At 46.9% G+C, this 24,890-nt stretch overlaps 1 protein-coding gene across 3 annotated transcripts in view; it reads left to right on the top strand.

Annotated features, from left to right (window-relative positions):
* Window positions 1-24,890, top strand: part of ATG4D (autophagy related 4D cysteine peptidase) — a 154,601-nt gene that overhangs the window by 45,092 nt on the left and 84,619 nt on the right. For all 3 annotated transcript variants that reach the window (XM_086959070.1, XM_086959071.1, XM_086959072.1), the window contains 3 exons: window positions 178-351; window positions 15,297-15,627; window positions 17,057-17,121. In XM_086959070.1, the coding sequence (XP_086815196.1) occupies window positions 178-351; window positions 15,297-15,627; window positions 17,057-17,121 (570 nt within the window). The remainder of the gene's footprint in view (window positions 1-177; window positions 352-15,296; window positions 15,628-17,056; window positions 17,122-24,890) is intronic.

The raw sequence follows: 24,890 nt of genomic DNA on the forward strand, positions 1-24,890 counted from the left end.
GTTACTCGCCTGAGCTGTGTCTCGTGGCCAATTGAAGTCATATGCATGTAGTAATAGATATTTCTTCCACTCGCTATATATAATTTTTGCTGTAAAAGTTATACCAGTTTAGTAGAACGTAAGGCTGGAGAGCTAAAGAGTGTTTAGTTAACGATTTCCCCTCTGTTTTTCTTCTAGATGATATTGAGAAGTTTCAGAAAGACTTTGTCTCCAGAGTCTGGCTTACATACCGACGGGAGTTCCAGGCTCTGGAGGGTAGCGTGTGGACTACAGACTGTGGCTGGGGCTGCATGCTACGTAGTGGACAGATGCTACTGGCGCAGGGGCTCCTGGTGCATATTCTCACACGAGGTGAGTCCTGGGTTGTGTGTGTTGGGAGAAGACTTAAATGGCAGCTTGAATTTTGTAATCCATTACTGAGAAAGTTTTCCTCACTGACATTTGTAATCGCACAACAGTTAGGGAGTTTTTCATGAGTGTCGTTTTAAGAAATACGCGGGTTAGGACACCTCACGATCTGCTGCTCCCATTGTCTGTATAGCGCAAAATTCCAGCCCCGAGTGGCAGAGGTGGTGCTGAAACAGCTGATCAATCACTGAGAGAGCCGTAACTGCCTGCCCAGGTGAGAGAAAACGGGGCAAGACCCAGAGACTCAGTGGGCTGCGAGAGTCCATGCTGTGGGGCCGCTCGCGGAGGGGAGAGGAACGGCGCTGTGGCTGACTGCGAGGCAGGTGTGGAGCGAGCTTTCCAGGCTGCGAAGAGACCCCAGCGAACAGCAATGGATTAAATATGCAGTCTAGAAGTGGCTGATCCGAGGTTGTGCAAGGAAGTCGACTCCTGAGCCCCAGCATATTAAGAAGTTGAGCATGGGAGCGGACTCCTGAGCCCCAGGATATTAGGAAGTTGCGCATGGGAGCGGACTCTGAGCCCCAGCATATTAGGAAGTTGCGCATGGGAGCGGACTCCTGAGCCCCAGGATATTAGGAAGTTGCGCATGGGAGCGGACTCCCGAGCCCCAGCATATTGGGAGGTCGGTCAAGGATGCAGACTCGTGAGCCTCAGCATATTGGGAGGTCGCGCAAGGGAGCAGACTCCCGAGCCCCAGCATATTGGAAGGTCGCGCAACCAGCATATTGGGAGGTCGCGCAAGGGAGCGGACTTCCGAGCCCGCGTGTTGGAAGGGCGTGCAAGGGAGTGGACTTTTGAGCCCGCATATTGTAAGATCGCGCAAGGGAGCGGACTCCCGAGCCCCAGCATATTGGGAGGTCCCGAGCCCCAGCATATTGGGAGGTCCCGAGCCCCAGCATATTGGGAGGTCCTGAGCCCCAGCATATTGGGAGGTCCCGAGCCCCTGCATATTGGGAGGTCGCGCAAGGGAGCGGACTCCCGAGCCCCAGCATATTGGGAGGTCGCGCGAGCCCCAGCATATTGGGAGGTCGCGCGAGCCCCAGCATATTGGGAGGTCGCGCGAGCCCCAGCATATTGGGAGGTCGCGCGAGCCCCAGCATATTGGGAGGTCGCGCGAGCCCCAGCATATTGGGAGGTCGCGCGAGCCCCAGCATATTGGGAGGTCGCGCGAGCCCCAGCATATTGGGAGGTCGCGCGAGCCCCAGCATATTGGGAGGTCGCGCGAGCCCCAGCATATTGGGAGGTCGCGCGAGCCCCAGCATATTGGGAGGTCGCGCGAGCCCCAGCATATTGGGAGGTCGCGCGAGCCCCAGCATATTGGGAGGTCGCGCGAGCCCCAGCATATTGGGAGGTCGCGCGAGCCCCAGCATATTGGGAGGTCGCGCGAGCCCCAGCATATTGGGAGGTCGCGCGAGCCCCAGCATATTGGGAGGTCGCGCGAGCCCCAGCATATTGGGAGGTCGCGCGAGCCCCAGCATATTGGGAGGTCGCGCGAGCCCCAGCATATTGGGAGGTCGCGCGAGCCCCAGCATATTGGGAGGTCGCGCGAGCCCCAGCATATTGGGAGGTCGCGCGAGCCCCAGCATATTGGGAGGTCGCGCGAGCCCCAGCATATTGGGAGGTCGCGCGAGCCCCAGCATATTGGGAGGTCGCGCGAGCCCCAGCATATTGGGAGGTCGCGCGAGCCCCAGCATATTGGGAGGTCGCGCGAGCCCCAGCATATTGGGAGGTCGCGCGAGCCCCAGCATATTGGGAGGTCGCATAGAATGCTGGAGGAGCAGAGGCAAACTTGCAGCGAGTGCGATGGAGCAGACTGCATCCGCCACTTGGCCCTCATCACCTTTATGGTTCGCGGAGCAGTTGAACCAGAAACAGGAACGGACTCCGTTGTCTTGTGCAAAATATATATATATATTTAAAAAAAATATTTATATATAATGTAAAAAGTGTAAACAGTGCAAAGGTAGTGTGATGTGTAGCTGTGATCGTGTGCTGCGTCCCACTGCCCTGTTCTAGAATGGCTGACATGCTTGGACAGGGCGCATCAAGGGTTCTGAGAGCTCGGACTTGTCATGCTGCAGTGCAGGGCTCTGGAGCAGTGCACTCCCTTCCCACAGCACAGGTACAGTCCGGGTGTGGACAGAGGTGCCTGCATTGAATCATTCATTCATTCTGCTTCTGACCCTGCTGTTCCCCCGGGCAGGGGACTCCTGCTTTTTAGGTCTCGTAGGCGTTAGCCGCGCGAAAGCGCGGTCTCGCCAGAGACCTATTGTCAGTGAGTCTTCTTTCCAGGAGAGGGGACAGAAGCTGGCCGCGCGCTCGGAATTGAGCGGGCCACGCGCACGCGAATGTGCTCGCTGTGGCCAGCTCCTGTCTCCTCTCCTGGAAAGCTCCAACACGACACACGCATGCGCACACACAGAGACGCACACACACGAGCTCCCACGCACGCACACATACATACAGTGACACTCCCCCCCCCCCCCCCTCGTCGGACACATACACAAGTGCACCGAGCCCCCCCTTGCCGTCGCACACACACACACACACACACACGTGCACCAAGACCCCCTCCTACCACTAAGGCCCACTTACCGCCACTCCGGACTTCAGCCGCCACCGCGGGGCTCTCCCTCGGGCATGAGAGCCCCGCGTCACCACTGCTCGTCTCCTGGCTAGCCACTCTGTGGGCGCGAACTTCCATGACGAAAAGGAAGTCCCGCTCCACAGAAGTTTTGGTGAGGCGCACGTCTTTGTTTTTAAACTTTACCAATTCCGTCGGCCGTAGAGTCGCTTTGTGATAAAATAACTTAACATGATTATAACTGGGTATAAGATATCTGCTAATGGGGCAAAGGTGAGTTTTAGTAGGCACAGAACTCCAAGGGCTATCTGAAGATAGTAAAATGCATGCCTTTTGTCAGTGCTCGAGTTTTTTCAAATAACAGTAATTTTATTAATCGATCAGGTAGACATTTTTAATACAAAAATGTTTGATTTTTGGAGTTTTATAAAGTACTGCGTGTTCCCTCGCGGATCCTTCAGAGCGCTGTGTATATACAGGGTGCATTAGATACAAATGCGTTTACATTGCTGGTCAGTTAACCAGCATTCTAGCGAGGCCCAGGGGTCGTTGAAAGGTTAGAAAACTTGCAGTTTCACTCGAGCACACGCAGCGACCCGAGCTCGGGCAGCCCTGCCGGGCGGAGAGCACTATAACCCACCAAGGGACATGGAGTTCTTGGGCTTTTTTCAAGGTTCAAGCGAATAAAACCCAGCCGAGGAGCCCCTGTTGCATTGTCTCGCAGCTGGGTAACGGAGCTGCGGCGCGAGCTGCAGTCCACCCCGGGCCCGACAGCGGAGAACAGGCGCCTCCGCTAAGCCGGCTCCATAGGCTGCAGCGCAAACAGAACGTGGGGGGGGTGTGTTTGGAAAACAACTGTTTAAGATGTAAAGAGCCCCTAATCGGCAGCCCCCAGCGCCGGCGGCTCTGAGAAAGTAAACTGCGGCTGACCCCGTAGGTTAGTAGTGTCGTCTGGGAGGCCTGTGCGGCCGGGCTCCCCACACCCCTTCCTCTTGGGCCGCGGGTATCACTTGCACCGCCCCGGTGCTGTCCTTCAGCACGCACCCTGCAAATTACAGATGGCCCCCTGCTTCAGAGGCGCAGAGACACGGAAGTTGGTAAGGTGCATGGTTTTTCAAAATCTTTTTTCAGGAACAGTTATTTTGGCGGGAACCAGCACTGTCTTCCCATGAGCAAATACACGGATGTCGTTATCTTTATTACTGTTGAAGTTGTTGAAAATATTGGATTTCAGATATTATTGTAACTTTAAATATTAGGGTAATGTTTTCTTATTGCTTCCCATTACTTCGATATTAAATATTCTCTGCAAATCTGATTAGTGCTTAAACTACATGGAAAACGCTATTTAAACAGCTATTGAGACAGTGGTTTAAAAGTGGCGCCGAGCTCCGAAGGTAATCCAGCCTGCCAGGCAGGCTCTGCGCCACAAAACGGCTGTAGCGGAAGGCATGGAAACGGGCGAGGCTTCTGTGGGTGCAGCAGGTGCAGTGGCACCGGGGCCCAGAAGCTCGTAGCGCCCCTGATTATTGTTGTATTTCACAGTTCAATAGAGGTAGGGAGACACGCTCACTTTCTGCCACTGTGACCCCATAACAGCCTTTTACATGCAGTAAAAGGATGTAGTCAGTACTACGGTCACTGCATGTAAAAGGCTGGAAACTAACACAACCGGTAATAAAAATCACCAATCCTCTTTAAGTGGGCGTGTGCCTCTTGGAGTGCGTGTATTTACATATTTTGTAAATATGGCCAAAAATGATTTACAAAAAAAATATATTTTGTAGTTGAAACTGCTTCACAACTTTTCGCGAGCGTTAGACACAGTCCTATGAATTAAAGTGTGCCCTGGGTTACTGAGGTGACCGTGGCAGTTTGAGGCGTATTTTAACTAGGGGTGTTTGCTTTTATGCCCCAGTGACCCACCCTTTGAGTGTCTGTTTGCTGTGTCAAAGTGTGGACCTTGGCTACGGGGGGGCTACCTGTAACAATGCGATTCCTTTCCCACTGGGCTCCCTCCCACCGACCCCCCCCCCCCCCCTGAGCCCCCCCCCCCCTCGTATTTTCAAAAAGATACCAGCGCCAATGAATCTCTGAGCGTCGAGTCTGCAACTACTGAAACAATTCCAAGCGGGTGATTCTTTCTTGAAGACATTTTTTTTGTGCGCAGAACGGAACACAAAGAATGCATTATTTCCCATGGATACGCAAACACGGTCACCCCCGAAATCTCTGCACTTACCACACAGTTAGGTGGATTACATCATAAGCAAGGAATACACAACTGGTTTCCTCTGTTGACCTTGACGAGGTTCCCCCTCCTCTCCCGGCCGTTTGTAGAGATTGAAAAGGCAGAGCAGGTTTCAGCTGTCAGCCTAAACTATCAATTGCCTCTGTCCCTTACAGCTGCCTCCGGAGGGGACCTATGGCTCGGACCCCTTGGGGGCGGAGGTTGCAATAAAGAGAATAAAAGCAACAAACGTTTGTATTGTCCGCACATAAACTTGGCCAACTCTGCTTAACCTTATATACACATACCAGTCTCGGAAGTATGAAAGTCTGAGTCAGTCCTCCCGAGAATCAAACTTACGGCTTGCATGGTACCACTCCACACCCGCACACCGTCTCTGCTGAGCGATTGTGTTTTCTGGTTTACTGTGGAAGTGCCACGCAACAATAAACCATATTGCACGTGGAGACATTTGGGCTTTAATTTTTCTCATTGAAAATCTCAAAACGGTCTGCACGTGAATGCTTTGAAAACATTGATATTTTTACCTCAATGGTATGTATGTAGTACGTTCTCACGAAAACACCCATTCATTCAAAAGCAAGCATATGGCATTTTAACGAAACACACTTTAGCATTGTACACAAACACCCAGGACAATTGGCTTCCATCAGTCCACTGCAACCGTGAGGAGTACTCCCCCCCCCCCCCTCCCCCACCCCCCCCGATGATAAATATAAAATGTCTGACTACCAAACTGACTTTGGACCCTTTCAGTTTTTACACAGTGGATGACAAAACTACTGCAGTCCTATCACAAGAACAAGAGGCCCTGGGTATAAAGTGACAGACCGCATTACAAGCCGTTGCCTTACTTACTGTCCCATCACTTGCACTGCTGCGGCAAATTGCCTGTTTATAATCTCTTGGGCACTGTGACACAGCAGATAAATCAAAACAAACCAAGAGCGAGCAGCAGGGTTTAACCACCGGCTACGAAAGGACTGTAGACTGTGGTACCAGCAGAGAAGAAAGGAAGGCAACCTTTAGAGCACAGAGACGCGTGTGGGATCGACAACCCCAAAGACGACCTGGATATTCCAGCAAAGGAACACACTCAATCAGAGCAGACATTCCTTCTGGGCCTATGCTGCAAAAACCAAGGAATCCGTGTTCTGTTCATACAGAGAATAAACACAAAGGTTGGATAATGAAAAACAAATCTCGACAAGCAGACCAATCTGTTGGCATAAGCAACAGCTAACCATTCACAAACAATATTTATATACCAATTGCAAATAAAAAATGCAAAGCATTGTCATTTACAATGCCAGTAACTCAAACTTTAATTCTGCGAGACCTATTGCATTGCAAATGCTTGTTGTCTGAATTGTGGTTGGGGTGGAGTGCACTCTTGTCCCTGGGTGCCTTTGGTGCAACCCCATCCCCCCCCCTCCCCCCCCCCCCCCCCCCCCCCCAGCCCCTGCCGCGCTGTCCGGCAGCTGAATAGTGCTGAGAGACCTGACAACTGGAGGGAGGCGCATGTTAGTAGAATATTGCACAATATTGTTCCAGAGAATACTGCCCCCCCATTCTCCCCTACCCATTGCTCCCAGGAACCCTTCCGAGCAAGGGGGACGAGGTTGGCACAATTCTTCCTGTGAGGAGGACAGAAGTGCCGAGCGAGAAGTTGGTGCAAAGAAACCTCTTGAGCACCTGGTTATTTTCACTTTTACAACCAAACCGAATGCCGGAATTCACATTGATTGGCAGCCGTGAACCTGCACAGCTTACAGTATGCACGATTTATGTGGTAAAGTAATAGTCGGGAAAAGCGCAGCACACAAGGGTTTTGGACACTACTTGTGTGACGAGGCTCCGACCTCGAGCAACAGCAGAGTTAGGAATATTAACTGATCCCCCGCCCAGGGCCTGAGTGGTCATGTGTAACGCTGCTCACGTGTAACCAGTGGTCGGAGTGGCTGAAAAAAAGTAGGGGAACTGTGGGCGGAGAATCGGAGGGTGGAAATAACCCAGGGATTGGGGCAGTGGACGGAGTCAGAGGTGTGGCCAGAAGGAGCAAAACAGACCAATGTTTAGTATTTGTTTTGCATTTCACTGACCAGTTACAGCTCATTACGTTATTTAATTCAAATTGACATTAAAATACATTCACAAATTGGGATACGTATCCAATTCAGTGTCCATTGCTTATATCCTTACAAAACAGAGGCAGTATGGTTTAAAAAGACCACATACCTGAACACAGAGCTGCAGTACACATTTTATGAACTAAAATAAAGAAAACAATTGATAAGGATCACATTAAACGTTTTCCAATCCACTCATCAAGCAGGTATTGCAGTACCTTCATGAATGGTGCACTTCTCCACTTGGGGAAAAATGCTGTCCAAAGAAAGATAAGAAAAGTAGCGCTTAGCTGGCAAACTCTGTAAAGTGCCTCTAATGTGTTTGGGGGTGAATAAAATCAATCAGGCCAATTTGCGATCACTCTTTCTTCCTTTCTTTAATTATGTATTTATTGTTCAAATGTTATACCTTTTTTCTCTCTTCCCGAGGCGGCATAGAAAAATGTTAGAAAAAGACCTTTGCAGCAAAAGTGTTTCCTCTTATTTTTTTGGATCCATTTCACAGGGGAACAAATGAAGGAAAGCAGAGGAAAGAAAAATCAGGTTTTCAACAAGTGACCTGGAGCATGACAAAAAGGTAGAGCATAAGAGACAGAGAGAGGGGCGTCTGCTAGTGGTGGAGCAGGAGAAGTGGGCACTGTCCTTGACTTCTCTAGGCAAGAAGGAAACAACAGCGCTTTTCCTTCTGTGCCCACCCGTCCTTGAACAGCCAGGAAAGGCTGGGCTATTTCAGCCGTCCTGGGACCATATCTACAATAATAAAGTAGGGGAACGGACTGTATTAAATTAAAGTAGTAGGGGCACGCCGTGCCCTGCCTATCCCGCCCACTTTGACCACTGCGTGTAACGCTTATCACTATTCGCCTCTCACTACTCATGTAACACCGCTCACTACTCACGTGTAACACTTCTTACCTCCTCATAAGTCTTCCTCGCCACAAGATTTATATATTGTGCTTCAGCTCCCAACGGACCAAAAACAAGCATTTGCAATGCAATAGCTCATTGACGTGAGTTTGAGCTATTGACATTGCAAATAACAGTGCCTTTTTTTGTTTTCTTTTTAAAAACATAAATAAAAGGCATTGTTATTTACAATGCCAATAGCTTAAAATCTCCTAACTGCGAGACCTTTTGCATTGCAAATGCTTTTTTGTGTGTTTATTAAGACTAAGGAGAACAAGCATTTGCAATGCAATAGGTCTCGCAATATTAAAGTTTGAGCTATTGGCATTGCTAAATAATGCAACACCAATAACTCAAACTTTAATAATGCGAGAACTATTGCATTGCAAATGCTTGTTTAATGCTAGTCCCGCCAAACGTTCACTGTAATCCTGCTGTATCAATTGGGTGGTTAAACCGCATGCATGTTCCTTAAGTCTAGAGACTTGTGAGCAGTTACGCCTTATCTGGAGAAACAGTCCTCTAGGGAGATTCTCACAGTGCTCTGGGATGAAATCCCTTGTAAGACCATAAGGAGTTCCGATCCATAGGTTCAGTCTCTAGAACTCAATCCAAGGGGTTTATAAGCAGGTCAAATGACGGCAACGTATCCTTGCTATATTCGCAAGTGAATCTCAAAAATCAATTTCTAGAGTTGAGCCGGGTATTGAATTCCAAAACAGTGTCAACCTCACTTCTTCAGTTCACCAAAATGTCATCTATATATCCTTTCCATATTTTTACACCTAAACAAAAAAGATTTTCTTCTGAATAAATGTAGTTGGTCTCAAAACTGTGCATCTCAAGATTACCCTTTGGGCAAATGTACTGCCCATTGATGTTCCGGATACCTATAGATATATTCCTTCCTCAAACTTTACAATATTTTCTTTCTTAGCCAACTTAGCACACTCCATAATAAAAGATCTTGGTGTGACCTAATCATGAGAGTTGTTAAGCAGTAAAAACTCTACCATATCCAAAGTCTCATCTTGTGCAATCTCTCTATACCTGTATTCCACATCAAGAGATGAGAAAGTCTATAGTGAGATAAAAAGATAGATTCTCCAGAATATTCAGAATGTCTTTAGTATCTTGAAGAGAGGGTAGTGTGCATATTAAATGATGTTAAAAAGACATCCATAAATGGTTATAAAGGCTCTAGAAGAGAAGTCACAATAGAAACATTTCGTCTGACCGGGACCTGGTGTTGTGGTGTGATGAGGAACCCTATGATGAACCATGTCACTTCATCGTGGGTGAGGGTTCTTGTCCTGAAGGACGCTCTTTCCTCTTTTGGTATTGGTCAGAACACTGATTGTCAGCTTACTCTTTAATCTTTTGATTAGAAATATTAGAACCGGGTATACTGTTGTGTCCATTTTGTTGGGAATTTGCACCCGCTGGTCTTTAAATATTCCTTGGTCTTTTTGTGTGTTATTGTTAGTGAAGTATCCCTCTTTCAGGATCTTTCACCGACCACGCTTCTGAAACACTGAGCCTTCAAAATGGAACTCTACAAAAAACAAATATTGTATTGCTTCAATTCATGTGGAAAGATTCAAGAGAAAACTGGGAAAATTCGAAAAGAAGGCAGTAGGGTCTTGGGTAACCGAGCTGAGAGCAACCAGGAAAGGAGGCTACCGTACATAGAAAGGAAATGGCAGAGGAAACCACCATTGAGAGGCGACCAGCACCAGACCCCACACTGACCCCTCTAGAGAGATTGGAGGGAGTCTGGTTCTTGATGAGGACCAGCCAGGTCAGGCTTGTAGGAGTGAGCCGGACTCCAAATAGACTCATAACTTGCCAGCGGGAAAAGCCCTCTCATGGAGGAGGTATTAGGAGACCAAACTGGGAAAATGGGCATCGCACAATGGGAAACATTGAGATCACAGTGGGGTAAATAGTGGTTACTCTACAGAGTTGGGGGCTCAATGAGATACCAAGCAGGGGACATGTGGAGGGTAGAGGTAAGATAGGGCACCATCACTATTCCTGATTGCCAGATACACAACTATATACTATGCATAGCATCCTCTGGCCATAAGCTTGAGGCCGAGTGAAACAGCTTCCTGATCGAATTTGCCTAGGACCAAGGGCTCCCCCTAACCAGGAAGGGGCGCTTTAGTTATGAGTACTTTTAGATTTGTAACAAACAACTAAATACATCACACTGCCCTTGGGAAATGAATCTGCCAAACTATAGTCCCCTGGGGTTCCATATTACAGCATTAAATACATCAACGTGAATATATGGGGTCTTATCTCGCCATGAAAACTTATGTCTTGTCTGGCGTTATCTGAACCAACAACAGGTTGATATTATCTTCTTACATGAGACACATCTCTTGTAGCAAGACCAGTTTAAAAATGAAACACAAGGATACCCAACACAGTACTGGGCCTCCTGGGAAATTAAACAAGCCAGGATAATGATTCTCTTCGAGAGACCTCCCAATACAAATGCAACAGGTGCAAAAAGACAGAGAAAGCAGAAGCATATTATTGCTAGTGTCGATAGTCCGCTTCCAGTACACTCTCATCAATATGCATGCACCTAATACCCATCAGAAAGCCTTTCTAGAATGTATACTATCTACGCTATTGGGGTCGGCAGAAGGAAGCATTATTTTGGGTGGGGACTTTAACCAGATATGGCATCCAGAATTGGATAGATCGCCACAAACACAGGCCACGATGTCGGCTTCACATAAATTGAATGCACATTTTAAAGCACTGAGTATGATAGATTACTGGAGGCATTTTTACCCGCATGAAGATGAATTTACCTTCTATTCTCAGGTCCACAAGTCATACTAGAGTAGATATGTTCTTTATATCCAGGGACATGATTAGTCGGGTTATTGAAACATATATTAAAGGGGGCACCATAGCCAAATAGCTATGCAGGTGGGAGTTGCGTTGGTGGAAGCTAGATGGATCCTAAAAAAATTCCCACCCTTTATTGTGACGGATGTAGGCTTCTTAGAGCATTTGGCCCAAATTATCCGTGACTATAATGATAATGACCCCAAAGATACCTCCTACGATACACACTCGGATGCTTTTAAGACAACATTTAAGGGAGCAGCCGTATCAGCAATGGTGAACAAGAGGAGACGAGCTAAACTTAGTGAATACCAACTCCTAGGAGAGCTGGAAAGAGTAGACTGCTTGCTTAAACCGTCAACCCACTCGGAAGACTGAAAGGGAGTAAAATAAACTACAGGGTAACTTAGAGCCCTAGGAATTGAAAAGGCATAGATAACCTTATTGAAACTCGAACAACCTTTCTATGAAAGGTAGAGCAAAACAGATACATTTTTGGCAAGGAAATCCTGGGCAGAACAAATGATGAAGGAACAAACCCCTAAGCTGACCACACACACAAAGAGCAGGGAAACAAGATGTTTTCCTTAACTTCTATACAAATCTCCCCACCTTAAGTGGGTAAGACTCAACTGTGATTGCCTCCTATCTAGATAACCTCACATTACCCCGAGTTCCCCCAGAGTGGAAACAATTTATGGATGAACCATGACACATACGCAGGTGCTAATTGCAGTGAAGTCCCTTAACCCCTTCCATGCTCATGACGAGCTCAGCTCGTCATGCAGTACAGTGCTCCTGTGCTCATGATGAGCTGAGCTAGTCGTGAACAATGGGATTTAAGGGACACCCAGCACCGGGTGGGGTGGGGGGGGGGGGGGATTGCTAAAGCATTGAAGGTGTTAAATCCCATAAGGCCCCGGATGGCTTGACGTGCTCTTTATAAGGAGTTCTCGGTGCTGCTCTGGGACTACTAGACACCGAGAAAGCATTTGATGGGATGAGATGGGACATTCTTCGAGGATGGTGAAACAAGGGCACTCTTGGGATATGTCTGAGGGGCAGCATAAGGGGGATCCCGGTTTACTGGAAAAAAACATTTGGCACTCCTTACGGAGGCGTGGATACCAAATCTGTGGCAAGCGATGGCCCTGAAGAAACTAACATGTAGCTTGATGAACAGCAGTAAAAACTTTGAGTGTTGAGAGAACCTGATACCGTTCCCCCCCCCCCCCCTCCCCCTCCGCCCCCCATTGGGCATGGGGCCCAAATGATCACAGAGAGAAAGCACTCCAATAGCAAGCAGCCTGAGAGTGTGTGATGTGGGGTTGAGGGAGAAGGGTTAGGGGGGTTGATCTTCTACATGTAACACAATGTACAAGTGAAGGGGGCACTGAGACGTAGTCGCTAGACACGGAGAGCTGACTTCTGCAATGCCTTTTGTGAAGCAGGATAGTGTATTTACGAAATATGTATGAAATGTTTTGTACAAAAATAAATCATGCGATATTTCCCTTGTGGCAGAACTGTTTGCCACTACCAATGTGGAGTTGGACTGTTTCAAGCCACTTATGTTGCATTTATCAGCAGAACTTGGGTTCACCTTGGCGGCATCAAGCTGAAACTGGATAGTGTATGAATGGAAGCTTGTTTTTAGAAGTGTGCAACTGTATGCATCCGACGGTTTACTGCATGTGCACAAGTATGCTGCATGGAGAGGGACATTGGTAATATGAGGGAAGTGAGGATTAAACAATTAAAAATGACACCAGTTGAAATCTTGCTAAGGATAAGGGGTGCCAAGCGTCTGAATATATGTCTGAAAACGCCTTCATTCTCTCCATGTCAATGCTTAGTAAAGTCCTTCTGTGAAAAAAAGCCATGCGGACAGAGCAAAGGGTCACAGGTGCGACCCCTAAATGACGTCCATGGCGGGTTTTTGGATTCTCAGAGACCCCTTGCCATATCTTGCTGGGCCGTGCAGATATCCAGGCTGAAGTGCAGGCGTCGGGAGGAGTAGTTGCTGAGAGCCAGCACACTAACGGAAATTCCTGTTAAGATGCAGGTTACCCTGTGCTCTAGCCCATGGAGCATTTCTCCTTATTTTTCTAGGTTTCCTCAGGAGTGGTTCAACTATTTAGTTGCGGCCTCGCTGTAGTGTTTCACAGTCTTGGCCCGCCCTGAGTTCACAAGGGGTTTTACCCCTTCACTCCCTTGCACAATCACACCACGGCTTTTTTTGGCCCTGATTAAGCGGCACAGATCCTTGTGACCAAGGAGCCGCGAAACATGTCAACCCTTTCAAGTTACTTGGGCACATTACGCCCATTGGAGTAACGCACGCCTTTGGGTTTTTTATTCTGCAAGGGTACCTTCCCAATAAATGCACCGATTCCAGGTATCCCTTAGCCAGTTTTAACGTCTTACACACACTTTGACCCTTCACATAGGATTCCCCCCAACCCCACACACCCGCATTCATCTGACGGCTGTTCCAAAAAGATCTCCGCTACAGTGTCCCTTTGGGGAACCCGTTTGGCATTGCAGCACCGGCCTGACTGAGATCAAACGCCCGATGATGAAACATGACATCCTTCGGGGTGTGTGAAGGCAACAAGAGACAAGCCATGTGCTTGCCTCTGACAAGTGGGTTCTGGACTTAGGATTTCAGTTTTTCTCCTTTTTTGGTTTCCTTCTTCTTTCTCCTCTGATGGGTTGGGTGACCCTTGGCACCCCTCCTACGGAACAGTTAACCCCCTATTTTGGTTTGATGAAGTGCATACGTGCACTAAAATTGCTGGGGTGGGAATCCAAATTTACATACTTAACCCCGTTATGGGAATATGATCATTTGGAAGAAGTTGTTGTGTTTCCGTAGGTGGAGCCTCATCCGGATCGATCACCTCGGGGATATCTGGCGGAATGGGGCCAGGATTACATTTGAAGACCTGTAGATAGAGTACCAGCTGGCAGATGGAGAATGGTTTCGCTATTTACAGTTAAGGCACGACTTAAGGTGCCACATACCGGTGGGAGAGCTGCTGCCTGATTTCTCCCCACTAGAGGACAGGCTGCTGCTTGATCCAACGGTGGGCAAGGCTGTCTCTCTTACATATTGTAAGATCATGAATAACTTGCCAGATCCACTGGGTCCCTTGAGGGGGGCATGAGAGACGGACTTGGGACTGTTGGAGGATGACGATTAGGCTGAGGCCATACAGAGCCCTAAGGCAATTGCTATACCAGCAAGATTTAGACGATTCTGCTTATGATTTTGCACTGGTCAAGCATTCCTTGAACACTGCAATAAAGGTTGGGCCGCTGTGACTCCAGTCAATGTGTCAGGCGTTGTGGGGAGGTGGGAACATTTTTTCACATCCTTTGGGCATGTCCCAAAATTCAACAATACTGGGAAGGGGTATCCTGGTCGATCGCTGCAGTGGTGGGTGTGCAGGTCCCAGTTGAGGCACGATGGCATCTACTGGAAGTGACCGGGGAGTTAACTTGGCCCAAGCATACTAAAACATGGCTTATGCTGTCCTCTGGAGTGGCAAAGAGGAACATCGCAAGATCATGGAGGGCAGCTGATCCATCGAGGGTGGGGGCCTGGAAACGAGCTCTAGATTGGTGTCAGCAGACAGAGAAAGTAGCTTATCTTAGTCGAGGATGCCCCAAAAAATGGGGAAAAGTTTGGACCCACTGGGAAAAATATAGAAGTAAATATGTAGAAGAGCCGGGAAATTGTTATAATTGAAGAGATTTGGACCCAAGATGTTGGGCCGAGGAATTGTGAGACCCACTTGTTTGAAATTGTATTACTCCTTTAGCCAATGGTGCCCTATTATACCGTGTACTGATGTATATGGAGATGTATCGAGCAACTGTTTAATAAAAAAGAATTAAAAAGAAAAAAATATGTGCAATCTGCCCCATGCGAATGTTCAGTAAGTGAGACCAGCTTTTCTTTTACCTGTTGACTTCAGGGCACAAGTTCAGTGCTATGCCCATTACTCCATCCATCCCCTTGATATATTTATATATTTCTCTATATGTATCTCCGAGTTTGTTTTAGCTCTAAATGGTCTTTTTGAAGGCTGTCTGTTCAGACATTGATGTAGTCTCTCTTCTCTTACTTTGCTACCCTTAGCCTGGACATGGCCTGAAGCTTTGTTTGTGAACCTGGTGGAGATGGAGCCACTGCTGACCGGCTCCCCCTCCAGGTCCTCAACCCTGAACTGGACCCCTGGTGCCACCATTCCGACAGACCGAACGAGTACCCGATGGGATATCATGGCTTCCATCCGAAAGGCAAGTCCACAGGACGCGGCAAAGGAGCATCTCCACCGGAAGATTCTGTCCTGGTTCAGCGACCACCCAAGGGCTCCATTTGGAGTCCACCACCTTGTCGAGCTCGGCAAAAGCTCAGGGAAAAAAGCTGGGGACTGGTACGGGCCGTCCATCGTCGCTCATATAATCAGGTGAGAGCAGCAGAGTGGTGCAGCCGCCAACCATACTATGCCAAGGAGCAACATGCAGTACTGAGTTCTAGAACACAGTGGTTCAGCCCTTCTAGGATTCCAGCTAGGGTTTGTCAGCAGGGTGGATGAGGAGGGGCTGGGGTGATCCTCTTATTTTTCAGAATTGACTGTTCTTGCTAACCTCTAACGGTATGTACCCTTCCTCAAAGTGTTTGTTGCTGCTATATTGTAGTTTGTATATGTGTTAGAAGTAAAAACACCAGGAAACAGAGTAGGTTCCAAGCACACCTTTATTGGCCATTCACTCTACTCACAGTGGTGGAACAGCACCAACATTCTAAGATGAGCTCCAAGGATAAGAGTCCAAAGCAAAATAAAGGGAAAGAAGGGGAGGAAGGAACGTACCAAAAGAAGAAACAGAGGATTATAACAATATGTTTACACAGTAATCGGCCAGGCAACCAGATAACCTGCAAAACGTCCATGCGACTAGCTTGTGAGGTAGTACACATTTATACAAGATAGTCGAGAAAAACACAGTTGTACCAGACAACAGGAAAGCATGCTGATATACCAGGCAACTGGGAAAAGTGATATCCTAGGCAACTAGAACTTTTGGTAACAGGGTAATATCATATATACAAGGGAACTGGTAATATCCATATCAGCCAAGCAACCTCGGTAGTAAGGCAGCTAAATAACTGTGTAAACCTCTCCTGTTATGTTGAGAAGAGATGCACCAGATGCGTGGAAGTCTTCCTTCCTCTAAAGGCTGTATCACTTCATACTTGACTTTGACAGCCCAAGGCCATCACCTCCAAAATAAAATCTATCACAGAGGTAGATCACCTCTTTTGGTGCTTGGTAGTGGTCTCCAGCATGTACACTGACGAGGCTCAAATGTTGTTTAATTGTAAGAAAAGAGCGAGGGGACATCCCGCATAAAAAAATGCTGCAAGAGGATTTGTGGTGAATACTTTCATTGTGGCAGATTTCTGTTCTGCTATCTTGGTTTAGGTATATATGTAATATATGCATAAATAATACATTAAATAATTGTATTTCTTGCAAGTTCAGTAACCCGCAGATCCACAGAGAAACAGACATTCAGGACTGGACAATTGTAGAACTTCGCTACGTTTACACATCATGTCCTACTTATAGCTGATGTTAATGTTGTTACTCAAAGGCTTGCCCTAGGAATACAGGGCACGCTGCAAATAGACCTGTATGGCCTAGGACTACTTACTGATTTAAGATTAAAGAGGACTATAGTTCAAGCATAGAAGGTTGACCAGTGTTCCATCTACCTAAAGATGACTGGTGACTTTAGAAATCCACTGAGTAAAAGTAATGTATTGGTTGTATGCAGCACTAGTTGAATGAATTTTGCTGTCTAGTAATTACTCTTTTGTTTTTCCCTTTTCAGAAAAGCAGTACGTATCTCCTCTGAAGTTTCTAACCTAGCTGTGTACGTATCTCAGGACTGTACAGGTGAGTGCAGTGTAGAGCAGGTTGCACTGCCTATTGTGTGATTTGTATGTCTCTTCAAATTAGCCTTTTATTTTATTTCAGCCATTTCTTCGAGAATCATTATGAAGAATTTCTTTTAAATGGGTCCTCTAGTGAATGTTGTGGCATGTCTCCATCAAACGGGTTTTCTCTGGGATCCTCCTTGTTTGCGGATATAGGACTGGCTAAAGCAAATACTTTGTTTTTGCTGTGTAACTCCTTTATAGGATATTTCAAGTGGCGCTTCGTGTTAAAGCTGATCTGCTGGCGTATCTCTCTCCATGTGCTTCCTTCTCCCAGTAGAATACATAGGTCATCCAACCAGCTTCTACATAGCACCTAGGTGATGGGTAGTGCTCATGAAGGCCCACCTTCTAGAGTCGTACAAAAGGGGGTGGTGATGGACGGAGCATCTGAATCAATCAAACACTCACACCCAGTCAAAGGATCTGGGTTTAATCCATCACCGTTCTTTAGCCCACTCTGCCACCCCAGTTCAGACATGACTATATGCAAATCAGTCTGACCCTGTGCCTCATGGGAACAGTCCAGCCCGAACTGCCAAGCCATGTCTTCCCTGGACCGGAAACAAGCTTCCGAGGACCGGTTTCTGGCATTCCAGCCGTCTTCAGCCCGGCTTGCTTGAATCCAGTGGCAAAGTGAGCAAGGGACTCGCGTCTGAGTATACCCTGCCACACTTATGGCGGCCAAAAGCGGCACAAAAGGGGGTGGTGATGGACGGAGCATCTGAATCAATCAAACACTCACACCCAGTTAAAGGATCTGGGTTTAATCCATCACCGTTCTTTAGCCCACACTGCCACCCCAGTTCAGACATGGCTATATGCAAATCAGCCTGACCCTGTGCCTCATGGGAACAGTCCAGCCCGAACTGCCAAGCCATGTCTCCCCTGGACCGGAAACAAGCTTCCGAGGACCGGTTTCTGGCATTCCAGCCGTCTTCAGCCCGGCTTGCTTGAATCCAGTGGCAAAGTGAGCAAGGGACTCACGTCTGAGTATACCCTGCCACACTTATGGCGGCCAAAAGCGGTACATCACCACCCCCTTTTGTACCCCTTCTAGAGTCAGCAGCATAAGCCCAGTATTCAGTAACAATGTGGCCTCTTCTGCCCACACTGCACCAGAGTTCTAATGAGTTTGTTCTTGGTTTCTCTCTTTATGCCCAGATGTAATTTATTTTTGAACTATTCAACCCAAAATTGCAGCAGAAGAAAGAATGCTTTTTGTAAAATATTCGGAATCGTCAGGGAAACGGAGTGTCTATTGTAAATACTCACAGTGACCATCAGTTGTTCATAAAGTTGTTCAGATTACATACGCGTCCTATCCTTGGCAATGATGCCTGGTCACATGTATCGATTGTAATTTGATTCTATGGGAAGGTGTGTGAAAGAGGTACCAAGATGGGGAGAATCTGGGGTGGGGGAATGAGTGAGAGTCTGCGTGAAAGCGAGAGGATAATGACGTGAAGGAGATGAAATGAGGTGTGATCAATGAAGGGATTCTAGAATGTGAAAATTAGATGTCTCAAGTGACTAGCACAGAGGGAGAGGTTGTTTTGGAAAGTGGTGTAAAGCGTAGAACAGGAGCGGTTTAAATGCTCACAATGGCACTTCCCATGCCACAGACCTCTGTTATGCCTTATTCACAACATCATATTATCATTCTTTTTTTTCAGAATCTCACATTATTTATAAATCTGTCCAATGTTTTAGGCCAAGCTCAAAATTACATAGGCAGGTGAGGACCAGAGTTGACTAAATTATGCATCACGGAAAGGTAAAATATTCAGAGTTATGCTGCACCTTGTGTGATAGAATGATGTCCTTATTTTGTCTTTTTTACATGTATTAAAACTATCTGGGCATAGGTTTTACTGCATTACCAGTTTAACACCCGAGTATAGCCATTAGCAACAGTAAGGTCGCCAATCGACCTTTGCGAACGAAGTGCCTTCACTATGTGGAAACACTTGTTGCCGCATTTTTAGTAACTTTTGATGTGTTTGAGATGGAAACTTCTTTTTTTTTTTAGAATCTGAAGGTTATGCAACATATGACGTATTGTGTGGCAAATGCAAATTCAGAACTCTGCAGAAAAACGCTGCTGCCACAAAATTGTGTAATTCTAGTGGTTCTGTACGTAGGCCATAGTTCCTGTAAAGCATGCCTAGTTGTGCTTCTTTGGCAACCCCCACTTTCAAACCACTCATTTCATCCAATTTGAAGCACTGGTTACGCCGCAGCTTCCTTTGTCCCTCAGTTTGCACAAGTGTACTTGCTTGGTTGCAAAAGTGTTGAATTGCAGTGTGGCATATGCGGAATCATTTTGGTATATAGCATAATTGTCCATAGGGTGCTCATATCCTAAGTTGGGTTTCAGTGCCTAAACACTTCGTCTACTGTACGACTGAGGAACGGAACACGGGTCAAAGAACCTCTTCACATACTCCAGCCCTTTCCCTAGCCAAACTGAACCATGAATTCATCGGAACAGTTCTTGCGTGCCCTTTCAGAGTATTGTTTGAGAGTTTTAGACCTTTTAGCCAATGTGATTAGCAACTTGGCTGGAAAGTGCACTATTCAACCCCATCTTACCCCACTCAAACTCTTGTTTAGGAAGGGCAGGCTTGTTCGCTGCACTTAAACTTTATTCATTGTACATACATGTAGGGGATAGGGATTGTTCGCTGCACTTAAACTTTGCTCATTGTACATACATGTAGGGGCTAGGGACCGTTTTGGAAGTGTGTTAAAGCAAGCAAGGGGTAGTGGACTGTACCAAGTGGTGTGGTGGACGGCGCCAGGTGGGGAAATGGTTGGTGACATCCTAAGAAAAAATGTGGGCACCTGCAATTAGTTTATTAACAAATTAAGTACTCTATAGACCTCTTTTATTTAACACACATTGACCGGGAATGGAAATTGCACATTAGTTTCGTGAGCCATGTGCCATGATAAATGTCATCATATCACATTGATAAATAACAAATGCTGCGTACATTTCTTGAAAACCAAAAGTACCCCAAATTGCAATTATAAACCACAACCTTTTTTAGCGTGTGATGCAGTTTTCTGCTGCACTATGTGTTTTTTTGTGGTTTGTATTAGCGGAAAGTAAAGCCTGAATCCTGCTTGTTTTGCTTTCATTTTTAGCTGGCCACCTCGATGTAAAGAGAAGTGTATATAAATACTCAAAAAAGGCTTGCCATTCATATAATTTTCAGCTCTGCCAGGATTCTTTGTAAAACTGTGTTGTTTTAGCTAAATGTTACTCCACTGACTTTTCATTTGTGTCTTTACAATAAATGAAAAGTAATTTCTTGCGGTTGGGTCTGCTGCCAGGAGTTAGAGTAAAGGTGAAGGTTTATTCTACAGAGACTAGAGGAAGCAAACAAAAGGGAGCTTGAGGTGGTGTTGCATATGAATCCCTGCAAATGCTGTCCATGTTTTTCTAGGAGATCTGGAAAAATGTAGTCTTTCTGCTTGAGTCCTTCGGGGAACAGTGGTACACGGCCCTCAGAGCCTGGTAGTAATAGTACAGTGGTTGAAATCTACTCCTGTAGTGTTATTTTTACCTCTAGGAGTATATTACAAGTCTTTGTGAGTCAGACATCTACCAAAGTTGTGTATTCCCTATGGTACTCTAATTCACAAAATGTACTTGTACTTTATATTCGATAGGTGCAGAATTGTACATTGAATTATTTTTTTCACTATTGGAAAAATATAGTCCCTTTCCATGCACTGGAAAGGCCCTATTTTATTTATGTATGTATTTTTTTGTGTCCTCGATCAGAAGACTATTCTTAGGGTGTACACTGACCATGAAATCATTTTTCTCTACCTCCGCATTGGACTTAAGGTCTTGTCCTCCCTGGACTTATTGTTTATGGTCTTTGGGTAACTCTCTTTCCACTTTCTTTCTGCGAAAACGTTTTGTGGGAGCTGTTGGCATATTGGGTAGTAGCTCTCATTTACAGCTTGCTTGTCCGCTCTCCATACTGCACTCTTTCTCAAATCCCATGTTACTCCCTTCCGACACTTACCACCTCAAAGGTAGCTCAGTCAAGGCTTAGGTCGAGGGATAAGAATGTGTTCGGACCTCTGATATGTTACGACACCTTACCTCCACAAAGTAATCTCAGTATGCAGTTAAAGTTATATATTTTAGAAAATAACTGGTATTCATGTACATACAGAATTTTTCATCCATTAAAACAATGATTACCAAAATAAAGCAGAGTTTTTCTTACAGCTGCTTGGAATCTTTCTTTTCTCAGAACTATAAGTGGTGCTTGCTCTGTAAAGCAATGTATTATGCACAGTGGACAGAAGATGATTCAACTACCCACAAATTCAAGGAATATTATCAAGGAAACTTATGCACACCACAATGAAAGTCGTTTGACCCTCTAGCAAAGCAGATGTCTTCTGTTACCTCCAGACTCTATGACTGAGCACCACTGTAAAACGTAAGAAGAATCTACGTGGTGAGAGACTCTTTAGATGGTAGAGTCAGACTGTACACGTTGTTCATAGGGCCATCTGACCTACCGCACTGATTGTTACTGCGACGCTTGGTTAGTCAAGAGTAGTATTTTTTTTATTTTACTTTTGCACGTTTTTTTCTAGCAGTGACTGAAGATCTTGGTCCTGATGAATGCCTTGAACTTAGATGTCATATAGGACAGAAACATGTTGACCACATTACAGGGTACACATCCATAACCCTGTCTCGCACTACTTTTATCCTCTATCCCGTAGGACATAATAATAAAGTTGCTGTCTCTATGGAGATAGTTTTAAACGTGCAACTTTTTTTTGTTGCACTCTGCCCCTCACTTTCACCTTTGAGGTACTAAAATATTACGTGCTTTATATAAAACACTCCTGCTCCTTCCACGAGGGAAGTTGTAGCCCACACTGGGTACCTTGCAGTCCCAGTGTGTGTAAGCAACGGCTACATCGCACTATTCTCCACTGGGCCCCATTGAACTCAAATTGCCCCTTTCAACCATATTGCCACCACATGCAACCGCGGATGCATGTGGCTCAATGGTTAGAGCGGCAGACCCTGATGCAGAGGTCTAGCCCGGGACCAGGGTTCAATTCCCCGCCTCGGTGGGTCTTGGGCTCAAAATTCCACGGACCTGATAATTCTCGCCTCGGTGCCTATTCCAATCATGGAGTCCCACTCTGCAACTCTGGGCAATAGCTTGCTTAATCTCCACAACGGCCCCCACAACGCAAAGGATGCCTGGCCTCCACCTTGGGGGTGCCCAGGAGTAGACGCCTCACAAGGAAAGCCAGGATGGGTTCCACAGCGCTATTCGTGCAAGCGCCTTGAGTCCCTTGCGGGTGAGTAGTGCGCTATACAAGTATCAATTTACATTTACATTACATCATTACCGGACACTCAGTCCTTCATCCTTCTGGAGCCTGAAACTAGAGGATGGTGTGTATTTACCTGTGTTTTAGGGCTGCACAAGAAACTAAGAGGGGGCGGAATGCTGGGAACAGCACCCTGTACTTTTAAATTGCATAATAGAGCGCTACAGTATGCTAACAAAGGACTCCTGCTCCGCGGCCATAGGACATGCTGTCACTTCTGCCCCCTGCACACCTTACCTCCGACACTCGCGATGACCTCGTCAAAGACCCCCCATCACCCTGCGAACCTCATATGCAGCTTTTTTCCTCTGCAACATGATTCCGGCTCCGCCCAAGACTGCAGGATCCAGCCAGGAAAAGGGGACGCGAAGGCAGCCGATCCCACCGCGTGCCCTGGCTCCCCTGAGCCTGCCGACTCAAGCATCTCCACTTGTGCGGCGGTCCTCTGCTGGTGGGGGACACCCAGGTATTGCTTCCTGGTTTGCGGCGGTGTGTTGGGCTGCAAGCAGGTAGATCCTCATGGTTGTGGAGTGGCTGTAGGTGCTGCTGCCCTCTCTTGCACGCTGTTCTGTTCGTTGCCACCCGTTGCCAAAGTAAGCTGCGCTGGTCACTTTAAGAGAAAACGTGATGCGAAAGTAAACACGCAGCTGACTTTGCCAAAGCTGAGTGAGAAAAAAAAGTGCGTAGTGAGTAATTAAGGAGAGTGTCACGCTGCCGGAAAAAGATCAAATCCCGGTGGCCATGGCCAAAAGGAGACAAGGCGGCAACAAGGAGAGACTAAGAAGCCTCCTTTACAATGAGAAGCCAGCGTTTTGCATGCAAGATGACGCAAACCAACGGGGCTTCAACTCTGCCTCGAGAGCTTTGGAATCTGTATTGATTCCAAGAAGCTCTCGCATGACAAGCGCTGCGCATGGGTGCTGCTTTCGCCAGCCGAGACCTAAAAATAGCATGTACTTTTATACAAATATAGATACCAAGTTCCTCAGAATCGGATAAGTACTTTTCGAGTTATTAATTTTTATAGTTTTCAGAAATGGACACAGTGCATTTTCTGGAACGTCAATGCTTTCTTTTGGAGGACAGACCTGTATTGCATTTGGGCACTTAGCAGTGACTAACGGGACTGTTCTTCAGGACTTATAGTGAGTATGGGGCAAAGTTCACAGCCACACCAGCAGGTCACCTCAGGAGGCTCTGGGTTATCTGGGTACAGAGGTTTGTCAAGGCGTTGGGTGTGTCATTCACTTCAATGGGAGAACAGTCCAGTTACAGAGTCTGCAAGCAGGGACTGGGGCAACAGTCCTGGGGAACCCACAGGGAGGGGTTCGACCTTTTAGATCCTCGGGCACGTGGGGCACCTTTGGTCACCTTATCCTCGTGCTGTGGTACTTGGATTTAGTGGTGTCTTTTGACGTCAGATTCGTGTGCATGAGACTCTCATGGTTGGAGGGGACCTGCTGAAAGAGGCCTCCAGAGGCGATGAGGTCCAGCCTGGGCAAACCCAAGCGTGGACTTGGCTCTTGTGGGTATTGGGACTAAGCATGGGCGGAAAATCCGTTCCGCTCGCGGATTTTGCGGATTTTCGGGAAATTCGCAATCCGCGAGATTCGCGAATCTCCCGCAAAATCCGCAAATCCGCGAGCAGCGGATTTTGCTCGCACTGTTCGCGTGAGTTCGCGCCCCGCGAATAAGTGCAAAATTGCAGAAATACGATTTTAGCAAAACTGAAAGTAACTACTTACCAGGTTCAAAAGTTCAGGCTCATCATTAGTAGCCATTTCCTGTAGTGCTTCCTGAGGGGCCCCTCCAGAGTTCAGTTGCCAGTTGAAACTATTATGTGACCCTGCTCTGAACCTCAGAATAGTTACACACATGCCACAAAGGTCCTGAATTACAGCTAAGGGAGACAAGCAGGAGCCAGGCTGGAAGTTAAAATCCATTAATCAGCCCCTAATTCATTATTGTCAGTTGGGGCAGGGCAGGTGTTGTAACTAATTTTGCAACAATGAAAGCACTTAGCAAGTGCAAAAGATCACTAATCAGGGCGCACTAAGGAAGCAGGTGCCAGCTAAAAAAATATTCTGTGACACATTAATCAGCCCCAAATTAATTCAGGTCACTTGAGGCAGGGAAGGTGTGCTTTGCTTTGCCGAAAATAATGTACACTGGACAACCATAGGGTGTGGTGATGAAACAGAGGGTGGCATGGGTGGGCCAGAGGGTGGCATGAGTAGTCAGAGAGTGGCAGTGGTGACAGAGAGTGGCAGTGATGAAGAAGAGTGTCCCAAACAGGCTGGACACGTAGAAACAACAAGTTCGCAAAACTTGCGACCC

Source organism: Lissotriton vulgaris, chromosome 1_1 (genome assembly GCF_964263255.1).
Source record: "Lissotriton vulgaris chromosome 1_1, aLisVul1.2, whole genome shotgun sequence".
Taxonomy (NCBI): domain Eukaryota; kingdom Metazoa; phylum Chordata; class Amphibia; order Caudata; family Salamandridae; genus Lissotriton; species Lissotriton vulgaris.